This window comes from Microcaecilia unicolor, chromosome 14 (genome assembly GCF_901765095.1).
Source record: "Microcaecilia unicolor chromosome 14, aMicUni1.1, whole genome shotgun sequence".
In the NCBI taxonomy this organism is placed as follows: Eukaryota; Metazoa; Chordata; class Amphibia; order Gymnophiona; family Siphonopidae; genus Microcaecilia; species Microcaecilia unicolor.
The window spans coordinates 33,267,854-33,286,972 of record NC_044044.1 but is presented as its reverse complement, the minus strand read 5'-3'; the positions used below and the strand labels follow the sequence as shown (position 1 = coordinate 33,286,972).

Here is a 19,119-nt window from a genome sequence, read left to right as displayed (position 1 = left end):
TTGACACCCAACAAACAGGACTTAATAAGGATCTGGGTTTTCTAGCCCATTATAAACCATACAGTTGTATTTCTCTGTTTATCACCCTCCTCTCACCTACCAACACCCATCCAGTTAGAATATCAATGAAATGCTTTGATGTCCCCATGCATACCCCCACCCTCCCACTCTGTCAGACTGTCAAAGTAATGCTTTGATGTTTCTCTCATATATATACCATCTGCTACCACATTTGCTTATTTCCGATCTGAGGAAGAAGGGCAACCTTCGAAAGCTAATCAAGAAATGTATTAAGTTATGTCCAATAAAAAAGGTATCATCTTATTTTCTTTTCCATGTTTTATTTTGTTTGATTTCTATTGATAACATACTGGAATGAAAGCCTGGTTCTTCTCACAGCCTTTGATACATGTGGTGACTGACTATACACTCACTCCGCACCTGGACTTAGCTTGCTGAACATCCTGTAACCTTGACCAGTTCCTCATATCTTGTTTAACTGTACAAAGATTTTGCCCACCCATCTATTTATCCCAACTGACCCTGTACCACCCATCTTGCCCCCATCTCTATATCTACGCTTGGTCCCTCAGCTACATAGAAAATCATTAGCATCATATCTCTGTTATTTGAATGTTCTATTGTGTTGCTTAGTCGGTGTTTCATTGGTATTATGCTGTCCGTTATGGTATTGTTTGTATTTCTAGGTTTTCCCATTTATTGTATTTGTGTTTATATTTGATCATTTTACTATTATGTTCTTAACAAAATTGTACATTTTATGTTAAACTTGGACCTGCTGTACACCACCTTGGGTGAATTTCTTCATAAAGGCGGTTAATAAAATCCCAATAAATACTTTTTAAAAATTGCCGCAGGCAGGGCAAGAAAGCTTCTGTAGTACTGCGAAGAGCCAAAGGATGTCACTAGCACTTCATGCAAAACTGAAGCTGAGCCAGGACGGGTGCTTGTCCCAGTGCTGAACCTGCTTTGGGTTATTCTGCTCCCTGTTGTTCAACCTCCCTCAAGGTACCACCCAAGAAAATGGGGGAAACTCTCAAGATTCTTCACACATTCTCCCCAGAACAGAGTGTACAGGCACCTCTATCTACTTACTGTAACCTGATTACCACAATTTATCCTGTAGTGGGCCCTGCACAGTGGAAATAAGAGAGCCGGTGGGGGGAAGAGGGGTTGGTGGTTGGGAGGCGGGGATAGTGCTGGGAAGACTTATATGGTCTGTGCCAGAGCCGGAGGTGGGAGGCAGGCTGGTGGTTGGGAGGAGGGGATAGTGCTGGGCAGACTTATACGGTCTGTGCCCTGAAAAAGACAGGTACAAATCAAGGTAAGGTATACACATATGAGTTTATCTTGTTGGGCAGACTGGATGGACCGTGTAGGTCTTTTTCTGCCCTCATCTACTATGAGTTGCAGGGGGACAGAAATTTCACTCATCCCCACTGAAGTGTCCTCCATCCCTGCCATCCCCTATGCTAAAATAACCAGACTTGTGATAAAATAACTCAACAGTAGCCCATGTGGATAACTTCCCCTCTAGGTGCTTATGGGGATTTCAATGCTATCAACCATATCCATTAATTTTTTAAGTGCTGCTATTTTAGTACATAAGTAATACTACACTGGAAAAAGACCAAAGGTCCATTGAGCCCAGCATCCTGTCCACGACAATGGAAATAAGAGAGTTGCAGGGGGACAGAAATTTCACTCGTCCCTACTGAAATGTCCTCCGTCATGGCACAAGGAAAGGGATAGGTGGGCTTGGCTGGCACTACCATGGGTACCCCGCAGACCTGGAAGGGATTCTTGTGGGAGTGCTGCTAACCCTGTTCCCATGCAACTAAGTGGAAACACCACTAAAACATATATTAACAAGATTTCATCACGCCGTGGGAAAAGGGGTAAGCAAGGGGGTGCATTCCTCCCCACCAAGATTTCTTAGCCACTCTCTGCTGCCTGTCACTAGGTCATCCTCTCTATTACTACCTCTGCTCCACAGAAAGCTCTGTTGGGTAATGAAAAAAAATTACTTTGCCCCACCATGGAGAAAAATTCCTCCCCACCCTACTGCATCAAGCCGCAAGTGTGTGCTGTAAGCCCTCCTCATTATGCCCCTGGTAGCCAATGCCAGCTTTGACCTCCACCCCATATTCCTGTTTTTGTTTTCATGTCTGTCCTTCATCAGCTTTTACGGCAGCTAAGGTCACCCTTAGGGGATTTTCCCAGTGAGTCACCTAGTCATAAGACTTCTGTCACTCTCTGCCAAAACATCTTTTCTAATAAACACAGCAAGAGGGAGGGAAGCCAGCACAGGCAGAGATATTGAAAGATTCCAGGGGTTCTCTGAGCTACTCCAACGAAACACAGAGCTTGCAGCTGCTAAAAATCCCAGAGAAGACTCCAGCAAAGGGCAGGGAACGCAGGGGTTGAAAATAGCAGGAGAGACTAATAAATTCCAGAGAGCGCAGGTGCTGAAAATACCAGACTCCAGTAAAATTCAGAGCACAGGGGCTTTAACACATCAGCAAAAAGGCAGAGAACGCAGGGGCTAAAAATACCAGGAGCGACTCTAGCAAATTCCAGAGCGCACAGGGGCTGAAAATACCAGGGAAGACTAAAGGAAAAAGGCAGAGAACTAGGGGCTGAAAATACCTGATGAGACTCCAGCAAAAGGCAGGGAACGCAGGGGTTAAAAATACCAGGAGAGACTCTAACAAATTCCAGAGAGCACAGGCGCAGAAAATACCAGGGAAGACTAAAGCAAAAGGCAGAGAGCTAGCTAGGGGCTGAAAATACAAGCGAGGACGCCTACAATACTGCGCATGCAGATAGGGGCTGAACAAGCAGAGAAAACCAAAGGGAACGGAATGTAGCTGCAATTGCCAGCGTGCAGTAGGGGTGAAGGCAGGGCAGAGCCTGAAAAGGCTGGAGGCTTCGAATCCCCCTTTATTATGCTGATTAATTACAACTCTATCCTTCCTTTGTCTGTTTCTTATGAAGCAAAAGAGGAAAATGACCACCGCACCCCTCCCGTCACATTGGTTTGATCTGCTCCCCCTCCCTCCCTCCCTCCCCTCTCAGGATTCGGGGGCGGGGTGCTGGTGATGTCATAGAGCCCGTCCTTTGTTAACATTCCGGAAGGTTCGATAGATGTGGGCGGAGGCCTTAAAGGGCCACGAGGGCTGGCTGACTGCTTCTAGACTCCGCCCCCTGGTAAAAAGTAATAATACTAACAACAATAATACAGATTAAAAAAAAAAGGCAGAATAACCAGCAGGAGAGCAAGAGACACTGAGACTGGGAGGCACTGGCTGCAGAGAGACAGACGGATATATTGCACTAGAGACGGATGCATTGATTATTTGATTGCAGAGAGACAGTCCGCAGGATTGAGATAGAGCGCTAGAGACGGATGCAGTGACTGCAGACAGACAGACGGATATTGAGCAGTAAAGACGGATGCAGTGACTGCAGAGAGACCGATCTAGAGCACCAGAGACGGATGCAGTGACTGCAGAGAGACAGACCGATCTAGAGCACTAGAGACGGATGCAGTGACTGCAGACAGACAGACGGATATTGAGCAGTAAAGACGGATGCAGTGACTGCAGTGAGACAGACCGATATATTGCCCTAGAGACGGATGCAGTGACTGCAGAGAGACAGACCGATATATTGCACTAGAGACGGATGCAGTGACTGCAGAGAGACGGCTGCAAGAGAAAGACAAGATTGACGCAGAGACAGAACCGAGCTGCAGGCGCAGCCATGAAGTTCCAGTATAAGGAAGATCATCCTTTTGAATACAGGAAGAAAGAAGGGGATAAAATTCGGAAAAAGTACCCCGACAGGGTCCCTGTAAGTACCCCAGGCCTCCTCTCCCCCCCCCCCCCCCCCAGGGCAGCTTTTCTTTGTCTGGGGGAAGAGCATGGTCAGGATGAGGGATCAGGAAGAGCTGCAGAGGGAAGAGGAGAGGGATTGATCAAGAGAAGGAAGGTGGTGGAGACAAAGAAAGGGACAGAAACATTTTCTTTTCCTTGAGAGTAAGAGACCAGTTCAGGGCCAAACTCTACAGGAGAGAGAGTAGGAGGATTTAAATCTCTTCTCCCCACCACAGCCCTAGAAATCCAGCCCCTGCCTCTAATAAAAAGGTTTCATCTTCGGTCCTGGATTATGTTTAAGGTTTTTTTTTTAAGTGTGTGTGATAAATTGGGATGGGGGGGGGGGGGGGGATGAAGGCTGCAGGGAAACCCTTATGTTTTTTTTGTCTAGTCAGGATGGTGGAGAACTAGAGAGGAGGGGGGAGGGGGGGGGGATCTCAGCTGGTCCCTCTTTTATGCTGTACCACTGAAAAGTCTCCCTGAAAATAACTTTCTTTCTTTCCTAGCAAGAATGCATTTCGATTTTGCTAATTTAAGAACTGTAAATGCACTGTGACATCCTCCAAAGCTGCCTGTCATCCATTTCCCCCTTCTCTGCCCCCCACCCCATTCTTCCCTATAGAATGTGGCCAGTGTGTCATGTATGATAACCCGTGGCAGATGAAGGAGGGAGCATGCATACCAATGATTTTTGTCACATGATGACTGCTGTGTTGGTGGCTTGTGTATTTGCAGTGGGGGGGGGGGAGCTCTCCCCCCCCCCCCCCCCCCCAGCCCCAGACTGCATCAGAGGATGGTACTAAAGGTTCTGGTCTGTGAAAGGAGAGTCTGGTTCAGCCTCCTTTACACTACATTTAACAGAGAATATGCCAGTGAGCTCTTGTCTGTTGCTCTCTCTCTCTGGCAGGTCATCGTAGAGAAAGCACCCAAGTCCCGAGTTCCAGACTTGGATAAAAGGAAGTACTTGGTGCCCTCTGACCTCACAGGTAACAACCCCAGCCAATTCTGCACTGATAGGAAGAATAGCTATCTTACCCCCAACACTCGAGGCACCCATATATTCTCTAGTGCTCGTTAAAAGACCCCCCCAGTGTCTCACGCTCAGCACATTTAGCATGTGAGGTCTGTCAACACGGATGGCATCTCATGTTCAGCATCCCGCACCCCCTACAAAAACAGCGCTTTACACTCTACACAAATTTTGGCATGGCTTCTCACCGCCTCTGTCCTCCCTCCTTTATCTCTCTCTCTGCTCCAGTCGGACAGTTTTACTTCCTTATCCGCAAGCGGGTTCACCTGCGGCCCGAGGACGCGCTGTTCTTTTTCGTCAACAACACCATTCCCCCGACCAGTGCCACTATGGGTCAGCTGTACGAGGTAAGGCTGTCGAGTTCTTCCACCAGATTGAGCGTCTGTTCACGCTTTCCAAAAATACCAGGACTAGGGGGCATGCGATGAAACTACAGTGTAGTAAATTTAAAACAAATCAGAGAAAATGTTTCTTCACCCAACACGTAATTAAACTCTGGAATTCGTTGCCGGAGAACGTGGTGAAGGCAGTTAGCTTGGCAGAGTTTAAAAAGGGGTTAAACTGTTTCCTAAAGGACAAGCCCATAAACCACTACTAAATGGACTTGGAAAAAATCCACAATTCCAGGAATAACATGTATAGAATGTTTGTACGTTTGGGAAGCTCACCAGGTGCCCTTGACCTGGATTGGCCGCTGTCGTGGACAGGTTGCTGGGCTCGATGGACCCTTGGTCTTTTCCCAATGTGGCATTACTTATGTACTTAAGTCCATAAACACTACTAAATGGACTTGGGAAAAATCCACAATTCCGGGAATAACATGTATAGAATGTTTGTACGTTTGGGAAGCTTGCCAGGTGCCCTTGGTCTGGATTGGCCGCTGTCGTGGACAGGATGCTGGGCTCGATGGACCCTTGGTCTTCTCGCAGTGTGGCATTACTTATGTACTTATGTAAACTGTTGTGTCTTTGTCAGTTACCTTTATGTCTCTCTCTCTCCCTGCCAGGACAACCATGAGGAAGATTTCTTCTTGTATGTGGCATACAGCGATGAAAGTGTTTATGGGAAGTGATCGCCTGCTAGTGGATGAGAAATGTGAGGTGGATTTTTCAGGAGGGAGAGAAGAAGGGAAGAGCAGCCATGTCTGAGGATGATTCACATCACATGTATTTTCCCATTCCTACAACATAACTGGGCATTTTGGACACCCCTGTGGATTCCATTCGCAGTCTTTAAAATATCTCTGAAAGTGGTTTAACTGGAAGAGCGGTTTCTGCTGTAAGCTAATGTCCAGTTACATGATTATTTCCTGATGATTGTTTAAGCAGTGGGATTTAGAAGGCTGGGCAATTTGCACTGTGACTGAATGGAAACCAGAGGTCCTGAGTAGCTCTTGCTTACATTATCTTGTAGTTATCTTTTCCTTGCATTCCCAATCAATTCCATCCGTAGTTCAGTGAAGAAAAATATTCCATCCTAGCCCAAAATATGATCATTTATGGCCCTAATTAGGCATTCTTCCCTAACACCGAATTTCCCCATTATATTCAAATCTCGGAACCTTCTTTCTTTCCTGGGAATTTAGGTGGAAAAGCAAAAAATATATATTTTTAAAAAACTTCAGATTTTAAAAGCCTGGTGTCCGCTGCCATTCGGGCTGCAGAGCTCCAGTAACACTCTTGCATGAAATTTGTAACGGATTTTTCTCGCTTTGAGATCTAGCTTTAAGTAAGGTAACTGGAGCAGGTGGCCAAAAGTTGCACAGTACCGGCTAATACTCCCTCATCCTGGCTAGAAATGCCGCCGTTTCTGCAAAGCATTTTACTTCACTTACATTCCTGCAAAAAATATTTTCAAAACTTTATAAACATTAAAGTTCCTCCTTAGCTGTTGTAAACTGGTCTGTGTGTGGGGAAGGGGGGCGGAGGGGTTATCATGCATGAAACCTGCCATCTCAGGGACGGAGATTCTTAGTGCATTAAGAAGATATCAAATACCTAACATTTGTAACAAGTAGTCTAAAAGTGGTAGAAATCAAAATTAAAAAATGCGAATCTATAAATTAGATGAAAATATGATGACGCAACAGAGCAAAGGGCCTGGCTGCTTAATATTTTCAGAAGTACAACTGTACTCAGGACCAAGGCTTAGATGGAATTCCCTAATGATGATATTGTAAAAGCCGATCTGGCCGATGACTGACAGCGGTTTTTTTTTTTTGTCTGCTGCTGGCGCTAAAACTGCAAGTTCAATTCTGGCCCTGTGTGCGGACTTTGCCATTGAAATTCTAGGCTTTTAAAAGCCGGCTAGCGCGTGCTCGGTTAAGTCAGTATTCAGATTTTAACTGGCTATGGGCTAGCGCATACAGCAGTCTTTTTAATGCGCTGAACATGCCGATCAACTATCCGGATTCCTCCCTGAAATGTCCCCACACCCACCCTCAACATAGCCAAATTCAACTTTGGTGCTGACGGCTCATTTTCAGCGCCAGTAATCGGTTAAATGGCATACAAGTGAGTTAAGTGGCCAGTTGACTCATTTTGAATATTGGCGGCTGGGATATCTCCATGGCAATTGTCCAATCCAGGACTAGCCATCTGTATTTCTTGTGAAGATGCACAGGAGTTCCACTTGCCCACGTCCCCTGGGAGTCCCACATAGCTTGCCTGCCCTGTACGATTCGGACCTCCAGATTTCTGCACCAGTGGTAGGGGCAGCTGACTGCCAAGCACCTTAGGGGGAAGGGGTCTTCTCTGGCAGCGCAGCCCTTAGCGGGAGAAGCTGAAGGTTAATGATTTCAGTCTTTTTTTTTGCCATTGGAAATGTAAAAGAGATTGCTTTAAAAAAATTGCATTTTTTGTAAAGCTTAATTATTGTTTCTGTGTTCATAGTTATTTATACATGTGTACAGCTATTTCTTTTGTTCATTGGCTTTGTAATCTGTTGTCAAAAAAAGAAACATTGTAAGAAACATTTTTCATTTCTGCTGTCCTGTTAATGAATAATGGGCATTTCCTTGTAAATCAGAAAAAAAATTGTTTTATTGCGTGAAATAAAGTTAAAAGAAGATACAGGTGCTTTGGATATCGTCCCTTCCTGGCTTGGCATAAATGTGATAAAGTTATCTGCTGTGAGATTCAGAGGTGCAGTTCTGGTGAGGAACCTGGAGCCACTCAAGGACTCAAAGTGCCGGTATCAGACATAGGCATTTTTGTCAAAGTGTCTGGGGAGGCCTCGGCCTGGTTTCCGATCTGCGCTGCTGGTCGGTCCCTTTTTCCGAGATGAAATTACCGAGGTGGCACCGTTGTAGCTGTAGATGGTCCTGTAACACATTCAAACACACATGCTGTGAATTAATGCAGAGTTCAGGTTCTTGGATCAAAGAAAGCAGGGAATAAGAAACTTAGGGGCATCTGCTCCCCACCTCTGTCACCAGCTGTGTTATGTGACCTGATTTCCTGTCTCAGACCATGGGGACACCCCTCCATTTACATCAACATGGTCACTGACTAGGAGGTGGATGCAGAAAGGGATTTACTGGCGTGGAAGACTCAAGCACACAGAGCATTAAAATGAAGGTTGTTAAGTTCTCTCTTGCAATGCACAGAAGGAAATGGTAGCGTGTGACGTCTGCACAAGGTGAGGAATGTTTTGCCAGATGACAGGTTGGTTAAAAGTGATTTGTTTTTCTCCAGTCAGAATATTAATGGCAACTTCAAAACACTGACAGGACCTAACGGCAATAATGTGCATGTGTCCGAAGAAAATTAGTGCCAGCCCTCATCTGTGGTTGTCATTCTGTGCAAGAAATGTTGGCGAAGCTACTATTTCTGTGCCGTTTTGTTTTCTTCAGACATTTGCCCAGCAATCTGTGCTTACCACTGAACCTTTGTGTACATTAAGAGAGTCGCACGGGGCTAGAAATTGTACCCATACCTGCTAAGATCATTCCATCTCCACAATTAATCTCCTCCATCCCCACCTGTAGCTGCAGGAGTCTCTGCTATTAGTTACTTGCTCCCAGCCCTATGTTTCCTTCCCAACCCTAACAGTCTCCCGTGAATTTTTTTGGATGGTATTCACTATTCAATCAATGAGTTCCAAGCCTCATTCTGGTGCTCCAACCGCCTCTCTCTGTTCCAAGCCTCATTCTGGCTCTCCAACCGCCTCTCTTCATACATTCCAAGCCTCATTCTGACGCTTCAACTACTCTCTCCGTACGTTCCAAGCCTCATTCTGGAGCCACCAGAGATTGTGACTACACTCCTGTGGGAAGCCCATGAGAACTTCTTCCATCTGCGCAGAATTCCTGCAGTCCCCATTCCCGTGCAGCTGACTAGTGTACACGTGTCTGGCAGGCACAGATTCTGCACACACAAAATTAGCTTTCCACATGGTGCGGTTTGAAGCTCATACTAAAAGCCTGTCCACACTGCTTTCTTGATTGACCCCTATGTGTACGTGACTCAGGGGGAGTAACTTTATTTCCCTCTGGGTCAGCTTTAATCCTTGGCTCTTTGTATGTAAACCTGGGGGGGGGGGGGGGGGGGGGGGGGTTAATTTGGCTCCCTGTGTCTCAGCTCTAATTCCCAGCTCTGACACAGACGCCAGTGACAATGGAAAAGTCACTATTCCTTTATGTATCAAATGTAATCCTACTCCAGTTAGACAGTAATGTCATTCCACGAAACTAGGCCCTGTACATTCCTCTCCAGCTAGAGTTTATGCTTGATTTGTAAACAATAATTTGCTGGGTGGGGGACCCAAAAAAAGAAACAAAGCCTGTTTTTTTTTAATCTGTATACATTATTGCTTTTTAGCTGATGTGACTTTTTTCACTTTCCCCGAGTACTTTCCTATCATGTTGTGCAGTATAAAGAGGATAAATTGCATTACCTGGGACTCCCGCCCTCCTCCACCATGGAGAAGCAGAAGGCTACACCCCCAATGAGGCACAGCGAGGAGCCCCCCCAGCCGATGAACAGCGCTGCGCCCAGCTCATACTTCTGCTCCAGAAACGTAGGGTCAAAGAACTCGGAGGTGATGCGATGTGCGTAGAGAGAGACCCCGGACATGGCGCAGAGACCTGGGGTGGGAGAGGGAAAAGGGGAAGCAGCGTTAACTGTATCTCATCTTCTGCTTATCCTATCAAATGAAAAGTCATACACGCGTGAAACAGCACCCTGGAACTAAAAGAGAGGCAGCCTCAGGGAACGTACTGTGCTTTCCAAAACGTGGCAAGGGGAGACAGCCTCCATTTAAAGACTTCTGAACATCCCAGAGAACAACGGCAGGTGTACACAATCATTCGGTCTTCAAACACAAATAGTTCAGATAGGGTAATTGTACAAGAGGAGTCGTTTATGCATAGTTATGGGTGGGTACTAACTACTACTACTATTTATCATTTCTATAGCGCTACAAGGCATACGCAGCGCTGCACACCATACACACAAAAAAAAGACAGTCCCTTCTGAACCCCAGTGATAGCGCTTGTAGGGCCGGATTCTAGAAATGGCGCTCAGAAAAGACTGGCACTGAGAGGCAGCTCCCATTCCCATGCCCTAACTTGGGCGCCAGACTTAAACCTGGCTCCCGTTATTCAGTAACAACGTGTGCAACCTTTTAGAACACCCATGACCCTCCCTTGGTCACATCCCATTTTGAGTTGAGAGCTATGGGATCTGGGTGCCAGATTCACGCACAAATCCCAACTGGTGCCCATTAATGTCAACTGCTTGTTAGTGTCCAATTATTGCTCATTAATTTCTCGTTAATTAAGTTGTGCTTACAGGGGTGTATTCAAATCTGGGTGACCACCATATATAGAATCTGGGGAATAACTTCACTTACGATGCTTAGAGTGGATCTCATGCCCAAGGGTTTACGCCTGCTGAAACCTGGGTGTGGAAATCCCTAATTTCTGGGAATGACCCTGGCACTCCCATGGCCAAGCTCTCTTCCGAGTTGTGTGCTATGAAATGTAGGCACCCATGTTATTGAATAGGGGGTAGGGCAGATGCCAAATGTACCTCATAATTATTGCCAATTAACTCTAATAATTGAGTGTTGGATTCTAATTCACTAATTAGTTTCCACGCATGGATCCTAAGGAGCTTAGCCGAGATTGGGTGGCAGAGCCGTTGGCGGGAGGCGGGGATAGTGCTGGGCAGACTTATACGGTCTGTGCCAGAGCCAGTGGTAGGAGGCAGGGCTGGTGGTTGGGAGGCGGGGATAGTGCTGGGCAGACTTACACGGTCTGTGCCCTGAAAAGGACAGGTACAAATCAAGGTAGGGTATACACAAAAAGTAGCACATATGAGTTTATCTTGTTGGGCAGACTGGATGGACCATGCAGGTCTTTTTCTGCCGTCATTTACTATGTTACTATGCCCAAATTTGAGCAAGCTTTATAGAATCCGGGGGCAGGTGTCTGAAATTTAAGTGTTGATTTTGTCAGGTGGCTCATTGAAAATTTACCCTAAAATGCATTGAATCCTATGACTCTTAAAATTCTGAATAGTGTGAACATAGCATGTAAACAATCAAACACAGAAACGTGGACATACATACGCACACTCCCAAGGCTGCATTCATAGACGTGGTATCTACCCATCTTTCTCTCAGTCTCACACACTTCATCCCTGCACCTCACTTACCACAGAGTATGAAAACAATTCCAGCAAAACAAGTGATCTTCGCTTTGCTGGAGTCAGAGCCCCCGATCTTGGTGCATTTCATCCCCACCAGGGCAAAAATGGCTCCAAAGAATCCCAGACTGACAGCAGCAATCATGAGGCCCCTGCAGGCCTGGATGTACCCTAGAGACAGAGACCATGCAGACATTATTTTCTTACTCTTCTTCCTCTGTCTTATCTTTGCTTACATCCTATGCTGTCTATTAACACGTTTTATTACGTATTGTTTTGAACATTGTAATGTATACTTTGTACTGTTATTTGAGTATTTTACTTCTGTAATTGTCTATTGCTTACGTGCACCGCCTTGAGAAAATTTCTTCAAAAATCCTAATAAATTAAAAATAAGAAAGAGGCACAGAGAGCAGCCAGGGCTGAAGGAGGCTAGAGGGGGACTGCAGTGGATCAGTCAACAGCCGGGGCTGGAAGAGGGAAAGATGTCCTTGGGAGATCAGTCATGGATGCAGGAAGCTAAAGGGGATGGTGGGAGGTCTTAGAGCAGCCAGGGCTGAAGGAGGATGGAAATGTGACTGCAGATGAAAGAGCAGCCAGAGCCCAAGCCTAAAGGAGAATGAAGAAGAGACAGCAAGAGATCAGAGAGCAGTCAGATGGAGTAGCAAGGACTAGGACAGACCAAAGGTCCATCAAGCCCAGCATCCTGTTTCCAACATTGGTCAATCCAGGTCACAAGTACCTGGCAAGATCCCCAAACAGTACAATACTGTTTTATGCTGCTTATTCTAGAAATAAGCAGTGGATTTTCCCCAAGTCCATTTTAATAATGGCTTATGGACTTTTCTTTTAGGAAGCTATCCAAACCTTTTTTTAAACCCCACTAACTGCTTTTACTACCTTCTCTGGCAATGAATTCCAGAGTTTAATTACACATTGAGTGAAGAAATATTTTCTCCGATTCCTTTTAAATTTACTACTTTGTAGCTTCAACTCGTGACCCCTAGTCCTAGTATTTTTGAAAAGAGTAAACAAGCGATTCACGTCTACCCGTTCCACTCCACTCATGATTTCATAGACCTCTATCATATCTCCCCCTCAGCAGTCTTTTCTCCATGCCGAAGAGCCCCAGCCGCTTCAGCCTTTCCTCATAGGGAAGTTGCTCCATCCCCTTTATCATTTTCGTCGCCCTTCTCTGTACCTTTTCTAATTCCACTATATCTTTTTTGAGATACGGTGACCAGAATTGCACACAATAGTCAAGGTGTGGTTGCACCATGGAGCGATTATAACTACCTCAGTTTTCCATTCCTTTCCTAATACTTCTTAACATTTTATTGGCTTTCTTAGCTGCCGCACACTGAGTAGAGGGTTTCAACCTATCATCGATGCCACCTAGATCCCTTTCCTGGTTGGTGAGAAGAATAGAAAAGTGACTGCACAAAATAGGAAGGCAGCCAGGGCAGGACAAGTAGGTGAGAGAATTTGAAAAAGCAGCCAAAGCTGCAGCATAGCTGATAGGAACATAGGGGTCAGTATTCAGCCGGCGACAGGGAGTCTTTTGCTGACTGCCACCGATGTTATTCCTGGATATTCAATGCTGGACCTTGACCAGGCTTCAGCATTAAATATCTGCTTTGTTTTGGGGGAGAGGGGGGGGTTGAGCCAGCTAGCACATAACCAGTTAAGTGGAGTGGAGGAGTAGCCTAGTGGTTAGTGCAGCGGACTTTGATCCTGGGGAACTGAGTTCGATTCCCACTGCAGCTCCTTGTGACTCTGGAGAAGTCACTTAACCCTCCATTGCCCCTGGTACAAAATAAGTACCTGAATATATGTAAACCGCTTTGAATGTAGTTGCAAAAACCTCAGAAAGGCGGTGGTATATCAAGTCCCATTTCCCTTAAGTCAATATTCAGAACTTAACCTGCCATGGTCTAGCACATAAAGATAGGACTTGTGATTTCTGCAGTCTCATGCGCTAAACCTGGCCAGTTAAATTCTGAATATCGGATCTTAAGCAGCCAAGTGCTGACTCCGTCCCTGGAATCCCCCAACTTAGCCAGTTTTCACTTAGGCACTAACCGGTCATTTTCAGCACAGAAATCCAGTAAAGTGCCGCTGACCGGACAGCTGCGAACAAGCGATTTATTGATTATTAATATTTACTATACCGCCTTACTTGTGAACACATCAAAGCAGTTTACAGATAAAATATAATACTATAAAAGAAAAAAAAAGAACAACAATTAAGATAGGAAAGACCTAACCACCTAAATCAATCAGATTGATTGAACTGGTCAGAGGCCGTTTCTGGCCAGTTAATCATTTTGAATACTGAGCAGAGAGTAAATGTGGGCAAAGACCCTGCAGGCCCATCCAGTCTACCCAGCAGGGTGGCCAGAGTTGAATCTGGCACTCTGGCAGGGAGAGAAGAAGCAGAACCTGTGCAATTTTGGGGTGCAGACCGTAGAAGTCCGCCCAGCACCAGTCCTACTTCCCAACTACTGGAAATAGGAGGCTTCGGCCTTTTGATTCCTTACTGGGATTTGCAGAAACTGAGAACTTCTAATCCCAGGAAACGCTGCCTTTCTGGAAAACTTTGCTCTCTGACCGCTGCAATTTAGGAAGGCTGTTTAGGTGTTAATTAACTCATTAAAGGTGCTGGTGCGTGGGGCAATTAACCCTGAGGAATCTATGAAGTTTGATTTATGGGATGTCTCCCAGGGAGAACAGTACACTCTTAAATGTAGAAAACTAGAGGGCAGAGCTAAAAGGTGAGAAAGGGGACCCACGCTTTCCTCAGTCCTGGATCAAACCTGGGAATAGACTATATTTATTTTATTTATTTAGATTTTGCTCACACCATTTTCAGTAGTAGCTCAAGGTGAGTTACATTCAGGTACACTGGATATTTCTCTGTCCCAGGAGGGCTCACAATCTAAGTTTGTACCTGAGGCAATGGAGGGTTAAGTGACTTGCCCAAGGTCACAAGGAGCAGCAGTGGGATTTGAACCCGGTGCTCTAACCACTAAGCCACTCCTTCTCCACCCCAAAGAATCTTGTTACTCTTGGGGTTCTACATGGAATGTTGCTACACTTTGAAATTCTGAATTGGAATCTTGCTATTCTTTAGAATTCTAGAATCTTTATTTGCTTATTTAGATTTTGCTCACACCATTTTCAGTAGTAGCTCAAGGTGAGTTGCATTCAGGTACTCTGGATATTTCTCTGTCCCAGGAGGGCTCACCTTGCTACATGAACACTTTCCTTTTAGTTACACTTTCCACAGCTCTCTTGAGCCCAGTTCACCTCTTGCTATGGCAGCATTCCCTTTATAAGAATCTACTACTACTTATAATTTCTATTGCGCTACTAGACGTACGCAGCGCTGTACACTTGAACATGAAGAGACAGTCCCTGCTCGACAGAGCTTACAATCTAATTAGGACAGACAAACAGGACAAACAAGGGATAAGGACAAAGAGTAGCAAGATTCCGGAATCCCAAAGAGTAGCAAGATTCCATGCAGAATCCCAAAGAGTAGAAAGATTCCGGAATCCCAAAGAGTAGCAAGATTCCATGCAGAATCCCAAAGAGTAGAAAGATTCCGGAATCCCAAAGAGTAGCAAGATTCCATGCAGAATCCCAAAGAGTAGAAAGATTCCGGAATCCCAAAGAGTAGCAAGATTCCGGAATCCCAAAGAGTAGCAAGATTCCATGCAGAATCCCAAAGAGTATCAAGATTCTGGAATCCCAAGCACTACTACTACTACTTATCATTTCTATTGCGCTACTAGACGTACGCAGCACTGTACACTTGAACATGAAGAGACAGTCCCTGCTCCACAGAGCTTACAATCTAATCAGGACACTAGGACAGACAAACAGGACAAAAAAAGTGATCTCCCTTTAAGATCTTTCATGCATGTTCCAAATCCCTGGAATTATATAGTATAAAGTAAATCCCCAGTAGATAAGCAATTCATGTATTCAGACAAGAGACACAGTGAGGCAAACACTATTTCTAATTATGTCCGATATTTGGCTTCCCTATACTGCGGGTAACATCCGTTTAAAGTTAAACCTGCTTGCAGTCCTCCTAAATGGATGCATTTATCTGGCTAGTGGCAAAACATCTGACCCCAGCCTTAGTTCCTGCAACTTCTGAACAGTCATTGACGTTTCTAAATCAAATGTGTGCATTTGGCATTCTACTGGGTTTTTGTTGTTGTCGCTTTTGGAAGCATTTATGCAGTCAATGCTTTTCAATAACAACCAGGATATGTCTTTCCGCACCTTGGCTCCAGGCTCAGCTCTGCCTTAATGAACTGTTTGCTGCACATTCTGCTCCTAGAAGGGCAACAAGAAGTCTGAAGCCCAGGAGGTGCCTTTTATGTGAACAACCAGCCTAATAGTTAGAGCAAGGAACGGGCTGAGAGCCAGGGTTGAAATTCAGCTTTTGCCACTGACAACTCCTTGGGCAAATCACTTTCTCTCCCACTTCGATTTTAAGTTCTTTGGAGAAGGGACTTATTGCACATGAATACAATATCAGCATTGTACAGTAATGCTATAGAAATTCTATTAGTATTATTATCTATTGCATTTGTATCCCACATTTTCCCACCTTTTTGCAGGCTCAATGTGGCTTACGTAGTACCGTAAACGGCGTTAGCCAATTCCGGTATGAACAAATACAGGTTTGAACAATACAAGGTGAAATTGTGGTAGAAGTTAAGGAATGAAATGATAGACAGGCGGTTAGCCTAGTGGTTAGGGTGGTGGACTTTGATCCTGGGGAACTGAGGAACTGAGTTTGATTCCCACTTCAGGCACAGGCAGCTCCTTGTGACTCTGGGCAAGTCACTTAACCCTCCATTGCCCCATGTAAGCCGCATTGAGCCTGCCATGAGTGGGAAAGCGCGGGGTACAAATGTAACAAAAATAAAATAGATACTATTGGAGATTCTACATGGAATGTTGCTACTATTGGAGATTCTACATGGAACGTTGCTACTATTTGAGGTTCTGTTGCTACTATTGGAGATTCTACATGGAATGTTGCTACTATTGAGATTCTGTTGCTACTATTGGAGATTCTACATGGAATGTTGCTATTCCACTAGCAATATTCCATGTAGAAGGCTGCGCAGGCTTCTGTTTCTGTGAGTCTGACGTCCTGCACGTATGTGCAGGACGTCAGACTCACAGAAGCAGAAGCCTGCGCGGCCACATTGGTGATCTGCAAGGGCCGACTTCTACATGGAATGTTGCTAGTGGGACTCTGGACAAGTCACTTAACCCTCCATTGCCCCATGTAAGCCGCATTCAGCCTGCCATGAGTGGGAAAGCGCGGGGTACAAATGTAACAAAAATAAACAAAAATAAATAAAAATAAATAGAAAAATAACTACAATTTGTGATAGTACAGAAAACACATACACACAAGAAAAAAGAGAATACACCTAAAAGCATATTATAGAAAAAGAAAGAAATAAAAAAAGTGTATCAATAAATAACTGAAATCACAGGAATGCTGTTGCCCAAAAGGGAAAGCCCTCACCCATCTTCCTGGTCAGTACCAAATACCTGTCCAAAAATCCATATTTTATTATTATGGGTTTCAAGTGCAATAACACATCTTTTCCTATTTGGTTGTCACACTGACGTATCTGAACATGCAGAAAAGCAGTTAGCAGCCCGATGCTTGCTCCCTACCTACCATCTAGCGCCAGCATGGAGGGGAAATCCTTACAGTTGGAGACCCCGGTGGAATCGGTCACACAGGTTTTCCAGAGGTTGGACCAAAAGGTGGCTGTGGTGATGACTGTGCCATCAATGGAGGAAACCTTCCAGTAGTCTGTGGGTAGAGTGGAGCAGACCAGCACCCAGCCGGAGATGGTGAGGATAAAAGCCAGAATCTCACATGTCATTCGAGCCATGGCTAGCAGAAGCACAGGTACCAAAGGCTGTTGAGACTTACATGGGTCCTTCTCAAGGTCCTGTGCCCTTCAGTGACTACTGGCCTTCTACTGGAGGGAGTGGGTGGTGATGGAGGCTAATTTCCAGCCCCCTCTCTCCTCTGTCCTTCCCCTCCCTACATCATACATTGCTGGATCACTTTGAAATAGGTCTCCACACTCCATTAGGCAGGGAGGAAAGGAAAATTAGGGACAGTATACTGTGTACTAGTGCGTGGGTTTGTCGGTGAAATGTGCGTGTGTGTGTGTGTGTGTGAGATAGTATATGAAGCTTATATGTATGGTGTGTGTGCTGGTGATATAAATTTGTGTTTGTGTGCTAAAGATTACATTGCTTTCCTTGGGATCACTGAAAACCTTCCTGCCTACTTCTGTGACTAAATTCTTTTCATCTTACTCCCTTTGGGTTTTTCTCCAAAGAGATTTTTAATTCACAAACTTAGTTTTGTTTTCTTTCTATCCTGACCACAACAATCTATCACACGCTCATTTTCCAGTGGGAGGCTTTAAGCCACCCCTGGTTTGGTGCCTGTGCCTTTGACTTCTGGGAGAATGGATGGGCCAGTTGGAAAGGGGATATACCGCCTTTCTGTGGTTACAATCAAAGCAGTTTACTTATTAGATACAGGTACTTATTTTTGTACCAGGGGCAACGGAGGGTTAAGTGACTTGCCCAGAGTCACAAGGAGCTGCAGTGGGAATTCAACTCAGTTCCCCTAGTTCTCAGGCCACTGTGGTCTTTATTTGCTGTCATTTACCAGGATTTCAAATGGTAGAAACCTGAATTACAAAATTCACAATACACTAGGTGGACAATTACAAAAAATGGCCTTAGGCTCATAGAAGAGTTGGGTCACTTGGCAACTCTGTGACTCTAACTCAGGCCTCCTTGGTTGTTAAATCAACTCATTAAGGGACATTAAGCACTAGGAATCTACAAAGTCCTTGGGTTTGTTCTCAACTCCCCTAAGGAGGACCCATCCTACTGCCCCAAGGTTTATAACCTAAGAAGGTCTAAAGGGCAGGAGGAAGATGCAAGGAGGAAGGGCCTATGTTAAAGTGAAAGGCAGTGAGAGTTTCTAGTATCTCAGCTGCTGAAATGAGATTTCTCCCTTATGAAAACATAGGTAACATTCAAATCCTCTGCGTAGAGGGAAAGCAATCTGTACAAGTCAGAAAACCCTTTGGGCCCAAACTCAGAAACTATACGGAATAACCAGACCCTGATTTTTCCAAAAAACAAGATCATTTTTTTTGAGATGACATGCTTCTCCCTTTTTGAGGTTTTTATGTATTTTTTAAATTTTACCTTCTGAACGAAAGTTGACCGAAGCTGTGCTGGGAAGTGTTGAGTGGAAGAGCATCACTACACAGCTGGTGGAAGTGACTGAATCCCTAGCATCAGCTCTGGAGAGACCAGCGGTATCTGCTGTTATCAGAAGAACAATTCCCCTCTTTCACCAGGAGGATATTTGACAAAAGAAAGGAAAAACCAACCACGCTGAGATAACAGAGTCTATTGCCCATTGCCAGCCCAACTAAGAAAGTCATTCTTTCAT

At 45.0% G+C, this 19,119-nt stretch overlaps 3 protein-coding genes across 5 annotated transcripts in view; 1 reads left to right on the top strand and 2 right to left on the bottom strand.

Annotated features, from left to right (window-relative positions):
- LOC115458046 (multiple epidermal growth factor-like domains protein 11) overlaps positions 1-2,931 on the bottom strand; it is a 65,028-nt gene extending 62,097 nt beyond the window's left edge. For all 3 annotated transcript variants that reach the window (XM_030187829.1, XM_030187830.1, XM_030187831.1), the window contains exon 1: positions 2,671-2,931. The gene's annotated coding sequence lies outside the window, so the exon portion shown is untranslated. The remainder of the gene's footprint in view (positions 1-2,670) is intronic.
- Positions 2,932-3,207: 276 nt separating this feature from the next.
- Positions 3,208-6,216, top strand: LOC115457775 (gamma-aminobutyric acid receptor-associated protein-like 1). Its single transcript, XM_030187365.1, has 4 exons — positions 3,208-3,876; positions 4,807-4,885; positions 5,158-5,276; positions 5,936-6,216. Exons 1-4 carry the CDS (start codon positions 3,787-3,789, stop codon positions 5,999-6,001), a joined length of 354 nt encoding a protein of 117 aa, XP_030043225.1. The 5' UTR covers positions 3,208-3,786; the 3' UTR covers positions 6,002-6,216.
- Positions 6,217-6,544: 328 nt separating this feature from the next.
- Positions 6,545-17,657, bottom strand: LOC115457774 (claudin-10-like). The gene is made up of 4 exons (XM_030187364.1): positions 17,302-17,657; positions 11,589-11,750; positions 9,826-10,015; positions 6,545-8,251 (listed from the first exon to the last, which is right to left on the bottom strand). The coding sequence occupies exons 1-4, from the start codon at positions 17,519-17,521 to the stop codon at positions 8,125-8,127; spliced, it is 699 nt and encodes a 232-aa protein (XP_030043224.1). The 5' UTR covers positions 17,522-17,657; the 3' UTR covers positions 6,545-8,124.
- Between the last annotated feature and the right edge of the window lie 1,462 nt (positions 17,658-19,119).